Genomic DNA, 20,141 nt, shown 5'->3' with positions numbered 1-20,141 from the left:
TGTCACACAGTCATCTTCTCCTGGTGTCTCTCTCTCTTCTGTTCTGAAAGGACACCAGTCATATTGAATTAGGATCTATGCTAAGGGCATCATCTTAGCTTCATTATATCTTTAAAGACTAGTTCCAAATAAGGTCATGTCCATTGATTGAAGGGGTTAATATTTCAATACATCTTTTTGAGGGGACACAATTTGACCCATAGCACTCACATTCTCATTTCTTTCCTTTTCTGAATTCATGCAATCATTTTATTTATTTGTGTTGAAGTATAGTTGGTATACAGTATTGTGTTTATATCAAGTGGACAGCAAAGTGACTCAGTTATACATATATATATGTTTATATCCATATTCTTTTTTTCAGTTCTTTTCCATTATATTTTATTACAAGACATTGAATATAGTTCTCTGTGCAATACAGTAAATCCTTGTGGTTTATATTGTATATGGTAATGTGCATTTGTTAAACCTATACTCCCAATTTATTCCCCCCACCTTTCCCTTTGGTAACCATAAGTTTGTTTTCTATGTCTGAATTAGTTTGTTTTGTAAACAAGTTCACTTGTACTAATTTTTAGATTCCACACGTAAGTCATATATAATATTAGACTTTCTCTGACTTACTTCTCTTAGTATAATAATCTCTAGATTCATCCATATTGCTGCAAATGACATTATTTTTCTTTTTTATGGCTGAGTAATAGTCCATTATATATATATATATACGTATACTACTTCTATATACATTCATTTGTTGATGGACACTTAACATTGTTCTGTGTCCTGGCTGTTGTCAGTAGTGCCGCTATGAACATTGAGGTGTGTGTATCTTTCAGAATTAGAGCTTTTGTCTTTTCCAAATATAGGCCCAGGAGTGGGATTGCTGGATGATATGGTAATTCTATTTTTAGATTAATTTAATCACTATTGTTTTATAATTACTCCTGAACCACCTCAATTCCATCTAGTTAATCTGTCAATTTGTTGTTCTCCCATAGGAAACTATATTTGGGTAAAATCCAGCTTCCTGTCTACTCTGTTTGCATCTACAATGTTTTAAATAGTTGAAGAAAAACTCATTCACATGCCATCATGTCTTATTTTAAATTTATGACCACTGATCTCACTGGGCCTCAGGGGCATTGTTGTAACTTATTTGTTTAATTAATCAAGCAATTAATTTATTGAAGTCTAGTTGATTTAAAATATTATATTAGTTTCATGAGTACAACATAGTGATTTACTATTTTTATAGATTATACTCCACTACAAGTTACTACAAGAGAATGGCTATGATTCCCTGTAATATGCAGTATATTCTTGTTGTTTATCTACTTTATACATGATAGTTGTATCTCTTAATCGCACACACTTAAAGTGGCCCTTCCTCCTTCCCTCTCTCCACTGGTAACCACCACTGGTAGTTTGATAGGAATTGCACTAAATCTTTATATTGTGTTGAGTACTATGGCCATTTTAACAATATTGATTCTTCCAATCCAAGAACACAGTATATCTTTCCACCTGTTGTGTCATCTTCAATTTCTTTCACTAGCATCTTATAGCTCTCAAAGGACAGGACTTTTGTCTCCTTAGGTAGGGTTAGTCCTAGGTATTTTATTTTTTTGATGTGATGGTAAATGGTATTGCTTCTTTAATGACTCTGATAGTTCATTGTTAGTGTATAGACATGTGACATATTTCTCTGTTTTAATTCTGTATCCTGCAACTTTATGGAATTCATTGATGAGCTCTAGTAGTTTTCAGATAGGGTCTTTAGGATTTTCTATGTATACTATTGTATCATATGCAAACAGTGACAGTTTTAATACTACTTTTTCAATTTGGATTTCTTTTATTTCTTTTTCTTCTCTGGTTGCTGTGGCTAGGACTTCCAAAACTATGTTGAATAAACATGGTGAAGGTGCGCATCCTTGTTTCTTGTCTTGGAGGAAATGCTTTCAGGCTTTTTACTGTTGCGTATCATGGTAGCTCTGAGTGTGTCATATATGGCCTTTATTATGTTGAGGTATGCTCCCTCTATGCCCACTTTCTGAAGAGTTTTTATCATAAGTGGATGTTGAATTTTGTCAAAAGCTTTTTCTGCATCTATTGAGATGATCACTGTTTCTATTCTTCTATTTGTTGATGGGGTTTATCACACTGATTGTTTTGCACATATTGAAAAATCCTTGCCTCCCTGGAATAAATCCCACTTGATCTTGTTTACAAACTCTTTAATGTATTGGTGGAGTTGGTTTGCTAGTATTTTGTTGAGAATATTTACAAATATGTCCATCAGTGATATTGGCCTGTAATTTGTGTGTGTGTGTGTGTGTGTGTGTGTGTGATATCTTTGGTTTTTGTTTCAGGGTGATGGTGACATCATAAAATGAGTTTGAAGTTGTTCCTTCCCCTGTAATTTTTTGGAATAGTTTCAAAAGGATAAATGTTAACTCTTCTCTAAATGTTGGTAGAATTCACCTGTGAAGCCACCTGGTCCTGGATGTTTGTTGAGAGTTTTTAAATTACTGATTCAGTTTCACTACTGGCAGTTGGTCTGTTCTATTTCTTCCTGGTTCAGTCTTGGGAGATTGTACCTTTTTGAGAATTTGTCCATTGCTTCTAGGTTGTGCATTTTATTAGTGTAGTAACTTCCCCGTTTTTGTTTCTGATTTTTTGGTTTGGATCTTCTCCCGTTTTTCTCTTAATGAGTCTGGCTAAATTTTTATCAATTTTGTTTATCTTTTCAAAGAGCCAGCTTTTAGTTTCAGTGATCTTTTCTATTGTTTTTAAATTTCTGTTTCATTTATTTCTGCTCTGATTTTTATGATTTCTTGGATGATTTTTATGATTTCTTTCCTCCTACTAACTTTGGGTTTTGCTTCTACTAACTCTGATTTTATGATTTCTTTTCTTCTACTAACTTTGGGTTTTTCTCTGCAACTAGAGAAAAAATGGATGCTGAATTTTTTTTTCCACATCTATTGAGATGATCATGTGATTTTTTAATTTTATTTTTTAATTTTGAAAAGGTTTTTGTACAATTTTAAAAGGTTACTTTTTATTAACATTTTTAGAAAATAGTGGCCCCATGGTGTGTAGTACATCCTTGAGCTTGCCTTACACTCCATAGCTTGTGCTTCCCACTCTTCCAACATTATATCAGCCCTCCCCTCCTCCTCACTGGTAACTTCCTGAATGTTCTCAACATCGTGAGTGTTTTTCTTTCTTCTTCTTTTTTAATATTTACTAGTTCCTTGTACTTTTTAGATTCCGCATATAAGGATATTCTACAGTATTTGACTTTATCTAGAATTACTTATTTCACTAGCACAATGCCCTCCAAGTCCATCCATGTTGCTGCAAATGGCAACATTTTGTTCTTTTTTGTGGATGAGTATTATTCCATTGTACATATGTACTACATCTTCTTTACCTATTCATTTATTAATGGATACTTAGGTTGCTTCCTTATCTTGCCTTTTGTAAATAATGCTGCTGTGAACATTGGGGTGCATTTTTCTTTTCAAATTAGTGTTTTTGTTCTTTTTGGATATTATCCAAAAGTGGAATTTCTTGGTCATATGGTAGTTCTAGTTTTAGTTTTTTGAGAAAACTCCATACCATTTTCCCGAGTGGCTGCACCAATTTACATGCCCACCAGTAGTGTACAAGGGTTGGCTTTTCTCCACATCCTTGCCAACATTTTGTAATTTGTGGACTTTTTGATGATAATCATTCTGACTGGTGTCAGGAGATACCACAATTTTGTTTTGCATTTCTCTAATAAATAGTGATACTGATCACCTTTTCATGTGCCCCTTAGCCATCTGTTTGTCCTCCTTGGAAAAATTCTATCCAGGTCTTCTATTTTTTGATTGAATTTTTTTCTGATATTGAGTTGTTTATGTATTTTTGACCTTTCCCCTTGTTGATTATATCATTTGTAAATATTTTCTCCTGTTCCACATGTTGTCTTTTCATTTTGTTTATCGTTTCCTTTGCTGAGCAAAAACCTTTCATTTTAATTAGATCCCATTTGCTTATTTTCATTTCCTTTACTTTAGGAGATAAATCCAAAGAAATAACACTGTGATCTATCTCAAACATTGTTTTGTGTATGTTTTTCTCTATGTGTTTTATAGTATCCAGTCTTACATTTAGGTCTTTAACCTTTTTGATTTTACTTTTCTATATGGCGTGATGAGGTTTTCTAATATCATTTTACATGTAGTTGTCCAGTTTTCCTAGCACTTTTTATTGAAGAGACTGTTTTCTCTATTGTGTATTCTTGACTACTTTGTCATAGATCAATCGATCATAGGCATGTGGGTTTATTTCTAGGCTCTGTATGCATTTCCATTTATATCTGTGTCTGTTTTGTGCTTATACCATACTCTTTCAATTACTGTATCTTTGTAGTATATTTTGAAATTAGGAAGTGCCATTCTTCTGCTGAAATCAGGAAGTGCTATTCTTGCTCTGGTCTTTTTCTAGATTATTTTGGCTCTTGAGCCTTCTTGTGTTTCTATGCAAAAATGTATAAAATTATTCTAGTTCTGTGAAAAAATGCTGTTTGTATAATCATAGTGTTTATATTGAATCTATAGATTTTGGGGGGGTAGTATAACTATTTTAACAATATTGGCTCTTCCAATGAAAAATATGTTATATCTTTCTGTCATCTTTAATTTTTTCCTCAGTGCCTTATTTTCAGAGTATAGGTATTTTTCTTCCTTAGGTAAGTTTATTCCTACATATTTTATAATATATAAGTGGAATTTTTTCCTCAGTATCTTTTTTTTGTTGTTGATATTTTGTCGTTAGTGTATAGAAATGCAGCAGATCTCTGTATGCTTATTTTGTATCTTGCAACTGTACTGAATTCATTGATAGCTCTAGTAGTTTTCTGGTGGCATTTTTAGAATTTTATAAGTATAGTGTCATGTCATCTGCAAACAGTGACATTTACTTCCTCTTTTCTGATTTGGATTCCTCTTATTTCTTTTTCTTCTCTGATTGTTATGGCTAGGACTTCCAAAACTATGTTGAATAAAGTGATTAAAATGAGTATCTTGTTCCTGATCTCAGAGGAAATGCTTTCAGCTTTTCACCATCGCATATGATGTTAGCTTTGGGTTTGTCATATATGGCCTTTATTATGTTAAGGTATGTTTTCTCTTTGCTGGCTTTGTTGAGAGGTTTTACCATATATGAATGTTGAATTTAATATAAGCTTTTTCTGCATCTATTAAGATGATCATATTGTTTTTATTCTTCATTTGTTAGTGTGTTGTATCACATTGTTTGATTGTGGATACTGAAAAATTCTTGCATCCCTGGGATAAATCCTCCTGATCATGGTATATGATATTTTTAATGTATTATTGGCTCTATTTGCTAGTAATTTGTTGAGGGTTTTGTTTCTATGTTTATCAGTGATATGGCCTGTACTTTTCCTTACTTGTGATATCTTTGTCTGGTTTTGGTATCAGGATGATCCTGGCCTCATAGAATGAGTTCAGAAGTGTTTCTCCCTCTGCAGTTTTTTGGACTTGTTTGAGAAGGATAGATACTAACTATTCTCTAAATGTTTGTTGTAATTCACCTGTGAAGTGATCTGGTCCTGGCTTTTTTGTTGTTGGGAGTTTTTGAATTATTGACTCAATTTCATTACTGGTTATTGGAATTCATATATTCTGTTTCTTCCTGGAAATCAATATTGTAAAATAAACTTAAAGAAAAAAACTGCAAAAAACGCAAATATGTGGAGGTGAAACAATATGCTACTAAACAGCCAATGGATCAGTAAAGAAATTAAAGAGGAATCAAAATATACCTAGAGACAAGTGAAAATGAGAACACAATAATCCATTTATTGTGGGACAGAGCAAAAGCATTTCTAAGAAGGAAGTTTCTAGTGATAAAAGCTTATCTCAGGAAACAAGAAAAACCTCAAATAAACAACCTAACTTTACACCTAAAGAACCTACAGAAAGAATAAGAAACAAAATCTAAAGTTAGTTAAAGGAAAGAAATCATAAGGATTGGAAATAAATGAAATAGAGACTAAAAACAATGGAAAAGATCAGTGAAATTAAGAGCAGGTGCTTTTAAGTGAAAAAACTGATAAACTGTTAGCCAGACTCATCAAGAAGAAAAGAGAGGACGATCCAATCAATAAAATCAGAAATGAAAAAAAAGTTACAACTGACAGAACAGAAACACAAAGGATCATATGGGTACCATGAATGACCAAAAGCCAATAAAATGGACAGGCTAGAAGAAGTGTAAAAATTCTTAGAAAGGTACAATCTCCCAACACTGAACCAGGAAGAAATAGAAAATATGATCATGTGATTTTTATTCTCCTTTCTGTTAATGGATTGTATCACATTGATTGAATTTCTAGTGCTGAACTGTCTCTGTGTCCCTGGAACAAATTCAACCTGATCATGGTATATGATCCTTTTTATATATTGTTGGATTTAGTTTGCTAGTATTTTGTTGAGGATTTTTGCATCTATATGGTATGGGGTGGTAATACTAATTTTTTTAGTCTTTGTCTGGTTTTAGTATCAGGGTAATTGGGACCTTGTAGAATGAATTTGGGAGTGTTCCATCCTCTTCAGGTTTTTGGAATAGCTTGAGGATAAGTATTAGCCCTTCTTTATATGTTTGGTAGAATTCCCCTGTGAAGCTATCTTGTCCTGGACTTTTGTTTTCTGTTTTTTTAATTACAAATTCAATTTCTCTACTGTTTATTAGTCTGTTCAGTTTGTACTCATTTCAGTCTTGGCAGGTTGTATATTCCTAGAAATTTTTCCATTTTTTCTAAGTTGTCTACTTTGTTGGCATGTAACTTTTCATAGTATTTTCTTATGATTTTTTGGTATCTCTGTGGTATCAGTTGTTATTTTGTTTATTTTGGTCCTCTGTCTTTTCTTGCTGAGTCTGGTTAAAGGTTGATCATTTTTAACTTTTCAAAAAACAGCTCTTGGTTTCATCAATCTCTTCTAAAGTTTTTTGTTCTCTATTTTATTTATTTTCTCTCTGATCTTTATTTCCTTCCTTCTGCTGATTTTGTTCTTCATTTTCTCTTCTTTTTCTGATTCATCAAGGCGGTAGATTAGGTTGTTTATTTGAGACTTTTATTTTTTGAGGAAGGCCTGTATTGCTATAACTTCTCTCTTTGAAATGCTTTTGTTGCATCCAGTAGATTTTAGAGTGCTGTGTTTCCATTTTTTTTTTTATCTTAAGGTATTTTCTGATTTCTTGATTCATTGGGTTTTTTTAGTAGCATGTTATTTAATATCCATGTGTTTGTTCTTTTCCCATATTTCTTTCCATAATTGCTTTCTAGTTTCATGCTGTTATGGTCAGAAAAAATGTTTGATAGAATTTATATCCTCTTAAGTTTTTTGAGACTTGTTTTGTGGTTTAGCATATGATCTATCATGGAGACTATTCCATACGCACTTAAAAAGAATGTATATTCTGCTGTTTTTGGATGTGATGTCCTGTAGATATCTGTTAAGTCCACTGGTCTATTGTGCCATTTAAGACCACTGTTGCTTTATTGATTTTCTGTCTGGATGATCTGTTTATTGATGTCAGTGGGGTGTTAAAACCTCCTGTGATTATTATATTATTGTCAATTTTTCCCTTTATGCCTGTTTGTATTTGCTTTAACTATGTGTTCCTGTATTGGATGCATTTGTGTTAACAAGTATAATATCCTCTTTTGTAATGATCTCTTTATCATTATATAATACCTTTCTTTGTCGTTTGTTACAGGCTTTGTTTTAAAGTGTATTTTGTCTGATATGATATTGCTACCCCTCTTTCTTGTCATTTCCATTTGTATGAAATATCTTTTCCATACCCTCACTTTCAGTCTTTTTGTGTCTTTAGCTCTGAAGTGAGTTTCTGGTAAGCAGGATAGAGATGGGTCTTATTTTTTTTTTTTTTTTTTTTTTATCAGTCAGCCACCCTATGTCTTTTGATTGGAGCTTTTAGTCTGTTGACATTTCAGGTAATTATTGACAGGTATGTGCCTATTGCCATGTTATTACTTGTTTTCTGATTGTTTTTGTAAGTACTTCTCTATTTCTTCTCCTTCTTGTTTCTTCCCTTGTGGTTTAATAATTTTCTTTACTTGTACACCTGTTCTCCTCTAGTTTTTGTGTACCTGTTGTAGGTTTTTGATTTGTGGTTACCATGGGTTCCATACATGTTGACCTGTAACTATATATACTTGTTTTAAACTGGTAGTCCTTTAAGTTCAAACACATTCTAAAGATCTACATTTTTTACTCCCCTCCCCCTCATATTGTGTTTTTGATGTGTATTTTACATCTTCATGTTTATCCACTAACTGTTTATTGTAGTTGCAGTTATTTTTTTAAATAGTTTTTTCTCTTTTACTCTGTACAGGCTTATTTAAGTGGTTGATCCTCAGTCCTTACTATATATTTGCTTTCCTAGTGGGATTTTTTTTCCCTTTTCTATAGATTCTTCTTTTTCACTTGTGAAGACCCTTACATATTTCTTTTAGGGTTTAGTATTGATGAACTGTTTTAATTTTTGCTTGTCTGAGAAGTCCTTTATCTCTCCTTCTAGTCTAAATGATAAACTTGCTGTGTAGAGTATCTTAGGTTGCAGGTTTCTCCCTTTCAGCACTTTGAATATATCATGCCACACCCTTCTGCAAGGTTTCTGCAGAGAAATATCAGCTGATAGCGTAATGGGGATTCCCTTGTATATTACTCTTTGTTTTTCTCTTGCCACCTTTAGAATTTTCTCTTTAAGTTTTGCGATTTTAATTATGATATGTCTTGATGTAGGTCTGTTTGTGGTCATCATGTTTGGGACCCTCGGTGCTTCTTATACCTGGGTATGTGTTTCTTCCTTTAGGTTTGGCAATAATTTTTTCATATACATTTTCAGTCCCCTTCTGTGTCTCTTCTGCTTCTGCGACCACTATAATGTGAATGTCTATTAAATTGCTTCATTTAAAAAATTTTTTGCTGTTTTGGTTGCATGAGTTCCATTATTCTATCTTCCAGATCAGTTAAGGGTTCCTCTGTATCACTTAGTCTGCTAGTCACTCCTTCTAGTGTGTTTTATATTTCAGCTATTAAATTCTTTATCTCTAATTGGGTCTTTTATATATTTTCTAGTTAAACTGTTCAGTGTTTACATCAATTATTTTCCCTAATTCAGGTTATATTTTTGCTACCAATGCTTTGAAATCTTTGTCTGGTAAATTGTTTGTTTCTGTTTCATTATTTTTCCAGGTGTTTTCTCTTGCTCCTTCAATTGAGAGTAGTTCTTCCGCCCTTTTATTTTGCTTAACTTTCTCTGCCTCTGAGAATTTAGGTGAAACAGTTACCAGCTAACGATCTTGAAGTGGCATCCTTATGTAGGAATGTCCCTATACAGACTGTGTGTGCCCAGTGCCTTTTGGTTGGAGAGCTAGCTTTCATGTGGATGCAAGTCATATTTTCCTCAGGGTGTGCTGGCAGCTATCACCATGGTAGGGATTGGGGCTGGAGACAGGCTAGAACTGGTGCTGAGTGAGATGTGGGCCTCGGTGGCTGTTGCTGCTCTGTTGTGGCCAGGGTCTGATCCCAGGTTGCTGGAGCAGAAGCCCTGAGGGTTGGGCCCAAGCTGGCTCTGCTCCCTTTAAATGTTTTGTTTTTTTCTCTCCCTGCACCAGGACCCTGTCCCAGAGTAGGGGCGTGCTGAAGCAGGTGGGGATGGTGCACAGATAGAGGTCCAGGGCACTCATTGTATGGGTGCCTAGGCTCCACCCAGTTGCAGCTTTGGGTGCAGTCCGCTTTGTCCCTCACAGCTGGTCACTGCCCAGCCTCCGCCTCCTCTGCCCCCTTGTGGAACCACTCTGCAGGGCACCGGGGACTCTCGGCCTGTACTGAGGGCTGAGCTGTGCTGGAGCAGCAGCTGTCAGAGATCTGGGCTGCTTCCAGGGCGCTGCTTGAGTAAATGCCAACAATGGCTGCTGTCCCCGACCCAGGCCCCACCCAGGACTGGGCTGCCTCTGCGTCTCACAGTCAAGTCTTTTCCCTGGACCTGACCGCCCCAGATCCAATGCCATGTCTCAGGGTGTAAGGAACCATATGCCATTGCTGCTTTGAAGGTGGGATGGGGTTGGGGTGAGAGGAGCAATTCCCTGAGGACTGAGGTGACATTAAGAAGCTGAGAAGGGTTCCCAGAGGATAGCCAACAAAGAAACAGAGCCTCAGCCCTGTAACTGGAAGGAACTGTATTCTGCCAACAAGCTGAATGATTCTAGACTTCAGAAAAGAGACCAGGCTGGCAAATACTTGATTTCAGTCTTGTGAGAGACTCCAAGCAGAGTCCAGCCAAGCCCATCTGAACTTCTGACTGACAGAGCTGCAAGCTAATAAATGTGCATCGTTTCAAGTCACCAAGTTTGTGGTAACTGATTACAGCAGAAACAGAAAATGAATACATCATCTTTACCTACTTTTTGAAGTCCCTGAAGACCAGAGCCCAAGGCTTCAACGAACTCACCTTTGGCATTTGTTGGGGAAAAACCCAGTCAGTTTGACAGTGAAGCAAGGAGTGAGCCCATCTCCTGAATCCTAAACTACAGAGTGTGAGGCAACACCTCCCCTCCCATGTCCAGCTCTTTCTGGTCCCAGAGCCCAGAGGATCCCAGACAGCATGGGCCGCTCAACTCTTCACGCCTGTCAGATCTCAGCAGGGGTGGGCCTGGGTCTCCTTTCTTAAGCCAGCAACGGTGTCAGAAAAATGATCTGGACACGAAGTTACTTCAGGATAAAAGAAGCAAGAATGTTGTCTAGAGCTATACTAATAAGCAGAAGGTTTCCTAATTATTTAAGAACTGGTCTCATTTTTTTCTTTTCATCGGTCAGGGTGTGATACCCATTTCCCAAGCTCCACCTCATGTGGTTCGTGGGTGTAGGGGTGATCTGCAGAGTTGGACCAAGTGTGGATTAGTGTGACCAAGGACACACTATTCTGATCTCTGAGGCTTTCCAGGCAGTTACCTTGGCCATCCCTTTCTTCTGGCCTGGATCTCAGGCTCCATTAGAACTTAACTGTCATCATGTCTTACACCCTGTCAGGTAAATTAACTTTCCTTAGTTAAGGCCAATTTGATAGCGCCTAACTGAAGGGAAGGTGATTAAGGTTCAGACTGTACCATCTACCGAGTTATTGCCTCCCTTCCACTGAGGACCAGAGCATCACCATAAGAGGAAAGCCCTGGGGGAGGGGCAGAACCCACAATTCAAGAAGACATAGTCAGTCTTGCCCTGTTGTGCTGTGTGTAGTTGGAAGAATTCGTGTGTGTGTGTGTGTGTGTGTATGCATACGTGCATGAAGGGAAAAAAATGTATAGTGTGTAAATACTCCACTAATTTGATTTGCCTAAGATATAGAAATATAAATGATAAATGGCTGGTTCTTTTGATGGGGACATGGTTTGAGGCCAGAGTGAGGGGAGCTTTGAATATATTAGGCTTAGAAGTTAGACTTTTGTCTCATAGGTAATGGAGGAAATCAAACTATATTTGAGTGTTTTCAAATCATTCAGAATTTTATAGTGCTTTTAAATACCCAGAACAAAAACAATTCTGACTTGGTACAACCAACCATCCCATATATTGGGAATCCATAGATAATTTTTATAGGATAAATTGTAGCATTCATGATGTAAATGGCAGCACTATTTCATAGGACTCTGAATTTGAATACCAGAATTCCAGGTATCTTGGTTTTGGTGCTAACTGTTCATTAGAGAAAGGGCACTGCTTAGCTGCAGAAAATTAGATGACAATTAATGCAGCTAAGGATTCATCAGTGATAGAGGGAGGGGTATGACCATGGGAACAGAAACCCCCAGGAGTCCTTGTCTCACTGCGGTGTAGGTGGGAAACAGCCTACTGCATTTGGATATGAGAGCAAAGGATGCCTTCCAAACTGGATGAAGGACTTGGGTTGTACAAATGACTACATCAAACATGATACCACAGAATTATATTTGTTTGATACATTATCTTCACATTATAACATCCACATTGATCATCTGTGACACAATTCTAATAATTTTGAGTTCTGTATTTACCATAACATTAATATATATGTATATATAAAACCAAGAGGCACTTCCAGTAATTCTGGGAAAAAGGAGCATCATTATAGTGTCTAAGCTAAAAAATAATAAAAATAAATACAGTTCATCTAATATTTTTTCTGTACAGATTCTACATTTTACAAAACATTTATCAGCCATTAACTAAGTCACGTAACAAATACTTGTGGCACGATGATAGGCAGTATTGCTATATATAGTAAGTGCAAGATACAGGTGCGAGGGCAGGATTTATTTCCATTGCAAAATGATCACGTGAGTCCAGTGCCTCACTCTTTTGTTTCTAAAAGTCGATGGATTTGGAAACTTATTAACAAACATTCAGGTTTGTTGAGAGTGGTGAGAATTACATTGTTAAAAATGATCATGTACAAATGACGTCCCTTACACTGTTGCTTTGGTTGGCAGTTATTTCAAAATATTGCTTTTTTAGGAATACTAAATTAAATTAATTCAACACTTTCTGGTTTACAAATATCCAACAGGACAAATATTTGGGACATACTAATTTGAACTTTCCAAGGAAAGTTTTTAGCAGGAAGAGGTAATGACTGATCAGAACAACTGCTCCATCGAGAATCAGAAAAAAAAATTTTTAACACCAAAAACCAAATGAGTTTAACTGAACCAACCTAAACCCAAAACACTCTGAATTCAAGTTAAAGTTCTTTCAGTTGCATATCCTAATACTGTTATAGAAAGCTAGGGAGAATCTTGTTTTTATTCTTTTGCATTGAGAGTTTCAGAATATCTATAAAATATAAAAGCACCAATTTTCATTTTGTGATTTGTATGATTAAAAAATTTCTAGGAAGAAATATCAGAAGGTGGTAGGTTCAGTGATATTTATTTCCAGTGCTTGTCAACTAACAAATTATTCTTGTTCAAACCAAAATGGTTTGCTTTCTTCTGTGAGGATGTATTAGGAAATGAACTGAAACTCATAAATGGGAAAAAAATGGAAAAATATACATATGCAAATATAATACGGCAAAAATCCCATGCACATATTTTACAGAGTATTTAAAATAGTGATTTTTTTAAACTAATGAACAAATACATACTTAAAATCAAGCCATTGAAACCCCACTGACAGGTGATAAATAGGTATGTCAGGGTTGTTATTTAAAGATAGCAATACTCGAGTACTGGATTATTATACATAGCTAAATTGAAATATCTGGTATAATATGGGGTTTTGAGTCATAAAAATAATCAGTTCATTTTTAAAGGAAACGTGATGAGAAGTCTATTCACCAACAGCTTATATACACAAAACATCTTTAAACAATTTTAATTTCACATTAAAGCATCTGAATATTTTGCTCTTAGATAGAGAGTAAAATTAATAGAATAAAAAAAAAATCCTTTCCTTCAAAAGTTACTCAAGCAGCAGTTTCCAAGAGCTAAGGGCTAGTTCACAATCCGAATTGTTTAAGTGCTGATTGTCATAAAGGAAGTCAGAGTTGAAACAGGGACTCATTTAGTCCCTTTACTCCAGAGTAACTGATAACTAAATTGGTTTGCCAGAAGAAGGACGGCGAGGTGTCCTGGGAGGGCCCTTCATATTTCATGTAGTGTTCACTCCCAATCCACAGCTGTTTTTTCTGCTGTTCAGTACCATGGGCTGCACAATGGAGACTGGGTGTGGGGAGTTAAAACTTGGACTGAAAGGCATCTTTCTCCTTATTTTAGCAGAAGAGAATTTCTGATGAATTTTCCTTTACTAATTTTGAGTTAGAGAAGTAAAATTGGAGAGAAGTCATACTTTGCTCCTGAGTTTGACTTTGTTTTTCCACTTTAAAGAAGAAATAATTCTCTGCTATCCTGTGTTTCATTTGAAATAGGTATTTCTATTGACACCAAAAATTTAAACTGTTTAAGCTTTAAAAACATTTTTTATCCGTTTTCTATTGAATTTCAAATTCCAACCTGCCATTTGACTGCTCTTGGCAGATGAACGTCGTGTGTGTGGTTTATTGGTTGGTCAGTGTTTCCTCTATGAAAGTCAAGATTAAGATTTTTCTTAGTAATGAAGATAAGTATTGGGGTTGTTGCTGGTGTTAGAATATAGTAAAACATAATCTGTATTAACAAAACATTTATTTTAAAATAACCTAATCCACAACAAATCACTGGATAATACATTCCTTTTTAGGGGGGAATAACTCAAGACTATAATCTGTACACTTAATCTAATTTAATTATGGGGACTAAATTTATTTTTACCTATTTCACATATTTATTGGACTCTTCATAAAACATTTTCTTCCCTGAGGCATGAGGGGCATTAGAAAAATAATTAAATATTCTTCTTTCCAGTTTCCTATTACATAATACTTGTGATTATATCAAAATATTTAGTGTCTCTATACAATGAAATGTCATTTTATTGGTTTCATTTTAGCTGATTAAAACATTTTAACAGCTTTGCTTCAAAAAAATAAATTTAAAATTCTTGATAGTACTTCCATAGGATTTAATATTCTTCTCTTTGAAGCATTTTTTATTAGAATTATTAGCATGATCAAAAAACCACTTCTTGATGTGAAATAATGAAGGAATGTGTCTGAACTTGGATATGTTCAGTATTTCTTATCAATAAGAAAGCTTGCCTTTTCTTGGCTCCACAATGCCTCAGGGAAGCAGAAATCCATACCAGTGCCCGTCAAGGTAATCAACTTTAAAAGTAGGATATGGAGAAGAACTAGCTGCCTTTAGATGGGAAATTTGGATTCATAAAAGCTTTCAGCATATGTCAAAAGCCAATTTTGTTTTCCGTCTGTACATCATCACATTATAGCCTATAGTCTTAGCTCTGCTAACACAATTTATACTGATCAGTAGATTTGAATCAGCATATTGAGTTCCACTAACTAAACAATGCCTTAGTCTTCAATTTTGTGTCTTCAAACATACTTAGCAACAAAATGCTCAATTATTTTTTGTCTCCATTGTTAGCCTACTGTTAGAGTGATCTGATTGTGTGAACTTAAGGATCAGTGCAGGTAGGGTAGAAACAGCATCGCTCTAACAGATGAAATCTGTTAGGTAATAGGACAGACTGCCCAACGTCCACAGTGCGTACAAAAGATTGAAAAATATGTTCTTGTTCCTCCCTGGCCATGGTTCATCAGTGCAAAACTACAACAGTTATGCAAACCCCAACTTAAGTTCTTTATCGAATGCATTGTTTGTAATTAATTGAGTCAGTGCTTAAAGTTTAATGTACTCCCAAATTTTCAGTAATTTGAATATTTTTCTAGAGAACAAACTGATACTCCTGTAGGACCTAAAACTGGTATATTTCGCTCTGATTAGAAATGCTAAGAATAATTTAACTTTGGAACACTCTTGACCTAAAATGGCGAACTGGTCTCCTAAAGTTCCGTTTTGTTCAGTAGGTTAGAAAAATGGACTGACAGGATCAGAAAGTTCATAGTTTTACTCATAGAAAACTCACGAGAGAGATGAATGACTGGTCGTACACTGTTTTGCTGCTTGCTAGGAGAGAGGGCAAATGAAAGAAACTGTTTGGTTTCAGAGTATATAGATATTTTAGTGCTGAAATGTCTGGAGTTGAGCTGTTAGCATTTCAGATTTTATTTTTTCCCACACCCATTCATTACCTGATCATCTCTAGAGTACAGGGAATTCGATTTCCTCTAGACCCTGGAAGTTGACAGAACCCTGTTTTACTGGAGCCTTCTGCCAGTTGGAAAAGGCAGTTGATTTCCAAAATGGCACATACACCAGGAGAAGCATCAGGTGGGAATCAGACTTAGGATGGAGAGAAGGACAAGACCTTTTCTGTGGTTTTCATTATTATTTTAGAAATGCCCTAAATGACAAGGACAGGGGCGATCCCCACACTGACTTGGAAGCACCAAAAATACCTGCCAAAGTAGAACAGAAATGATGTTTGGATGAGTCACTTCTCATTAGTCAGGAGTTGTTCACCACACAAACAGTTCACTTTTGTAAAGCAGTCAATTCAAACTTTAGACTTTATTTACAATGATAATTTTCATAGCTTTATTACTTAGAAAATAATTTATATTTTTCCATCATTTAAACAACAAAAAAAAAAAATAGGCCTGAGTCTCATGCCTTTTGCACAGCTTTTACCTTCAAAGAAAGTTCTCTGGGAAAGTGACAGGGGGACATTGTAAAATTGCAAATCAAGAGAGGCAGGGACATGAGGAAATTATAATACATACATGTAATATGACGTCTGCATGACATACAGTCCCTTGTCTTTAGCTTTATTGGGACTGCAATGGCTGGGATTCGTTCTGGGATTGCATCAAAACGGAACAGACACAATTGGGGATTCTGTTTTTAGAAAGTGGATATTTTCCTAACCATAATAGGAGGAAATTCCTTCACTGCTCAGATGAAGACCAATATAGATAAATCCCTGTACAAAGCTACCGTATCCATCTTCAACTGAGAGCAAAACCAGGTCTTAACAGAAATGACAAAAAACAAGTAATAGTGTAAAAAATATGCTAAAGTGGTGTTTTCACCAAGCAAACAATATTCTCAAGACTGGCTTAGATAACCAGAAAGACATTCCATTAGCATGCTGGAAATGACATCAATGAGACTCTCAGTCTACCTGGTCTTTTCCTTAACAGAGGAGCAAGGCCACCAGTTCCAGCCTTTCCTACCTTAGTTCCATGGCTGTCTATACAATTACCCTTTTCCCTAAATGGGCGAGACATTCCTTCATTTGAAAGACCTGAGTTTACCTAATGGCACCTATATAATTAGGCTCATATAAAAATGTAGTAAATTGCAACAAATACACTGGCACCACAGGAAGTAAGCTCCAGAGTTGGAAGTGAACACAGTCATATTGCTGTCACCGAGGGTGGGGAGACTATCACTAGCAGAAAATAGGGTTTCATGTCCTGGGGCATCCTTTGCGATGTACCAGGTGTGTATGAAAGTCACACCCTTGATGATTCTCCATTCATTTATTTGAATTGACTTCTAGCTTTAATACGTTGGCAATTTATTTTTGAAGAAAAAAAAAATGATTCATCTGCCTAGACTGATGAGGTTCTCACTGCTTTGGCCATCATTATTTCACGTCTTGAAAATAAAACAAAACCAGGCAGTGTGTCCTTAAACTTCTACTCTGGCAGCCAGGCTGGCCCCTATCTGGGGTCGTATAGCTTTGATGAAGCTGCCAGTATACAGTTATGAACCCACAACTATTTACCATTCTACTTGCACACCTAGATTTTCCCTTGACTTTGATTTATTTTAGAGACATATGGCATTTGGAGCAAGGGAAAATATTATTCTTGTTAATTAGATCCAAGAGGTATATGAGTATAAATGCTTTTTTCCCCCCTTCTGTTATTTGCAATGGAAGGAGAATAGTTATGTTCACTGGGGAAATGTGTTTGACTCACAGTAAGTTTTACAAACAGAGACACATAGGCAATACTTAAAAAAAAAAAAAAAAGGAATAATGAAGACCTGGTGTTAAAAAAAAAAAGAAAGGATTTTCATTATTTAGGTAGAGTCTGCATCCATTTGATCCTTTTCATATTTTCCTACTTATTGAGAAATTTGCCTGAAACCACATTTATTTTGATTGTATTATCTTTACCTTATTTAAAAAAATGCCATGGATTATTGTAAAAATCATTGCTTCAGAAGGGAAGCCTATCCATTTATGAGCAATAAAGGCATTTTTTAAATGTAGACATGCTTTTTTCTCTGATTTCAGATGGAATATAAAGTAGAAACCAGCAGCAGGGTTTACTGGAAGCTGAGATTGTTTAGATGATGAGCAGGTCCGGGTGTGGTACTAAAGGAAGAGTTATAATGAAAAAATGCTGGGAAGAAATGGACACCATTTATAAACATTTGATATTAAGAAAGTCTTTCACTTGCGTGACATGGATCCAAAAGTTACTAGCGAAAAAACATTCTTTGCAGCATCCTCATTTAATTGGCATAAAATAACTGTATCAGGTTATCATTTAAATTAGAATATGTAGATGAGTGGCTAGTCATAGACCTCCATGCAAATAAGTCATCACTCTCTTACTGGGCTTGGAGATAGTTACAATGTATCAAAATGGTGATTAAAATAGAACTTTATAAAAGTTTCCCTTTTCCCTTAAAAAAAAAGTTTACTATCTACAGAAACAAAAACAAATCTTGTATATTTACACCAAGATAACTATTCATGACAAATATAATAATTAATATGAAATAAAATATTGAACGTGAGTATCAACTTTTTAAATAGAGGTTTGGCTCACAGCATAAACAAGTGTAGATAAACAAACCAAAAAAAACAAAACAAAACAAAAAAGACTTTCCATTATAGGCCCAGTCCCGCCACATCCCTCTGGCGTCTTCCTTGCCACGAGAAGCCACCCCAGCACACCGCACTTGGAATAAATACCACAGCAGGGCTGTCGCTGCACCCTCGCCACCCAAAAGCCACTTGTCAACAGTGGCCAAGAATCAGGCTTGCACTGTGTCAGAACCACCAGGCCCTAGGTTGAAGCCCTTCACCTTTCACTGCTGATCCCAGAGTGGTTTCTGTTTACCTGCCTGCCTTTTTTCTTCTGTTCTGCAGCCAATTGAGACATGGGAGAGCCCTGTTAAGAGCCATTTCCCAAGTCTTCTCTGGCAACCTTTTAGAACTCTAACCTGATGGGAAGACCCGACTCCAGCTCCTTCCTACGCGTCTCCACGTGAAGAATGCATCCCCTTAACTGGTGACCTGATCTTAGGTGAGTAACAGACATACTCACAGACGAATAGCTCCTTTACATTCATTAGGCGAAGAGACTGGAAAATGCCTGTCTTCCTGGTTTTTAAGGCTGGTGACACAGAGCCTCCAAGTGGTGCACGGCAGTAGTACCAGTCCCAGGGCCCTCTCCCCCAGCCTGCCCATCCCCTCCCTCCGCAGAGGGGCTTTGCCTGAAGCCAGATGGAAGGTGTTTGCAGTGGCTGTCTGTCAGAGACCCTCCAGAGTGAACTTCATCCTGTTTGTTCACATGTGCTGGGTCGTCGGCTGCAATTCTGTGAACAACTGAAAGCACAAAAATCTCTACATACGCACAGACGTACATACACGCGAGCACCCTTTCCATCTTCTCTATCTCAGACACACGCGCGCAACGTTGGCAGGATGTGTAAGAATTCAAACAATGCTCTGGAGCGTTTATCCCTCAGTACTAAGAGCAAAAGCTGCTTAGTGTAACCCACATTTGCTGCACTGGTTTCCTTCTAAGCCGCACCATCTCCTTTGTGGTTTGTTTCTCCTTCATCTTTCCCTTTATGATTTACTATATCATATCACAGTGACCACTATATATCTTAATATGAGTGTTACTAAACTGTGGCGCCAGTAATCCCGGCTTTCAGTGGGTATGTGTGTGTCTGTGAATATGTTTTACATGTATGTACGTGAGAACTTATATACACACACACATATCTATGTCTTCCTTTGAAAAAAAAATCCGTTAGAAGCTGGTGTTACAATGTGAAAGCTTCTCTGAGCAAGAGTTTTTTTTTTTTTTAAACCATTAACCTCACTGTAAAAATAAACACAAAATGCGAAGAATCCCAAAATGCAAATAGCCGTTTGCCCATCTTCATGTATTTCTACAGTGTTGTGTCTAAGTGTTGTGCTGGCTTGAAAGGAGTCTGTGACAAGTCACTCTGTTCGGAAACACAGCTCATCCTATCCACTGTCACTGGTTTGGCTTTGGGGGTGGGGTCTCCTCTCCTCTCAGCTTCCCCTTCTCTTCCTCTTCTTCCCTGATGGCCTGGATCTGTTCTGAGGAATGCGGCTGGGGGCACTGGTCCAGGGACTGATTCTCTACACCCGCCAGCCGCTGTTCCTCTTCAATGACTTTCTTCCACATCTTGTGGTTCTGCAGGAGGTGCTGAGTTATTTGGCAGTAGATTTTTCTCCCTTTGAAAGTTTTCTTTC

The 20,141-nt window shown here is 36.4% G+C and overlaps 1 protein-coding gene and 1 long non-coding RNA gene across 4 annotated transcripts in view; one reads left to right on the top strand and one right to left on the bottom strand.

Moving 5' to 3' along the window:
- The window catches only part of LOC141575899 (uncharacterized), a 27,975-nt gene extending 9,065 nt beyond the window's left edge, over positions 1 to 18,910 (top strand). Inside the window, exon 3 of the long non-coding RNA XR_012503971.1 lies at positions 18,777 to 18,910. This is a non-coding gene — a long non-coding RNA (uncharacterized LOC141575899). The remainder of the gene's footprint in view (positions 1 to 18,776) is intronic.
- Positions 12,035 to 20,141, bottom strand: part of PDE3A (phosphodiesterase 3A) — a 280,768-nt gene continuing 272,661 nt past the window's right edge. For all 3 annotated transcript variants that reach the window (XM_010946497.3, XM_074357370.1, XM_074357369.1), the window contains exon 16: positions 12,035 to 20,141. In XM_010946497.3, the coding sequence (XP_010944799.3) occupies positions 19,900 to 20,141 (242 nt within the window). In that variant the 3' untranslated portion in view covers positions 12,035 to 19,899.

The sequence above is a fragment of the Camelus bactrianus genome, chromosome 34 (genome assembly GCF_048773025.1).
Source record: "Camelus bactrianus isolate YW-2024 breed Bactrian camel chromosome 34, ASM4877302v1, whole genome shotgun sequence".
Classification (NCBI taxonomy): domain Eukaryota; kingdom Metazoa; phylum Chordata; class Mammalia; order Artiodactyla; family Camelidae; genus Camelus; species Camelus bactrianus.
This window is presented reverse-complemented; position numbering and strand designations above follow the sequence as displayed.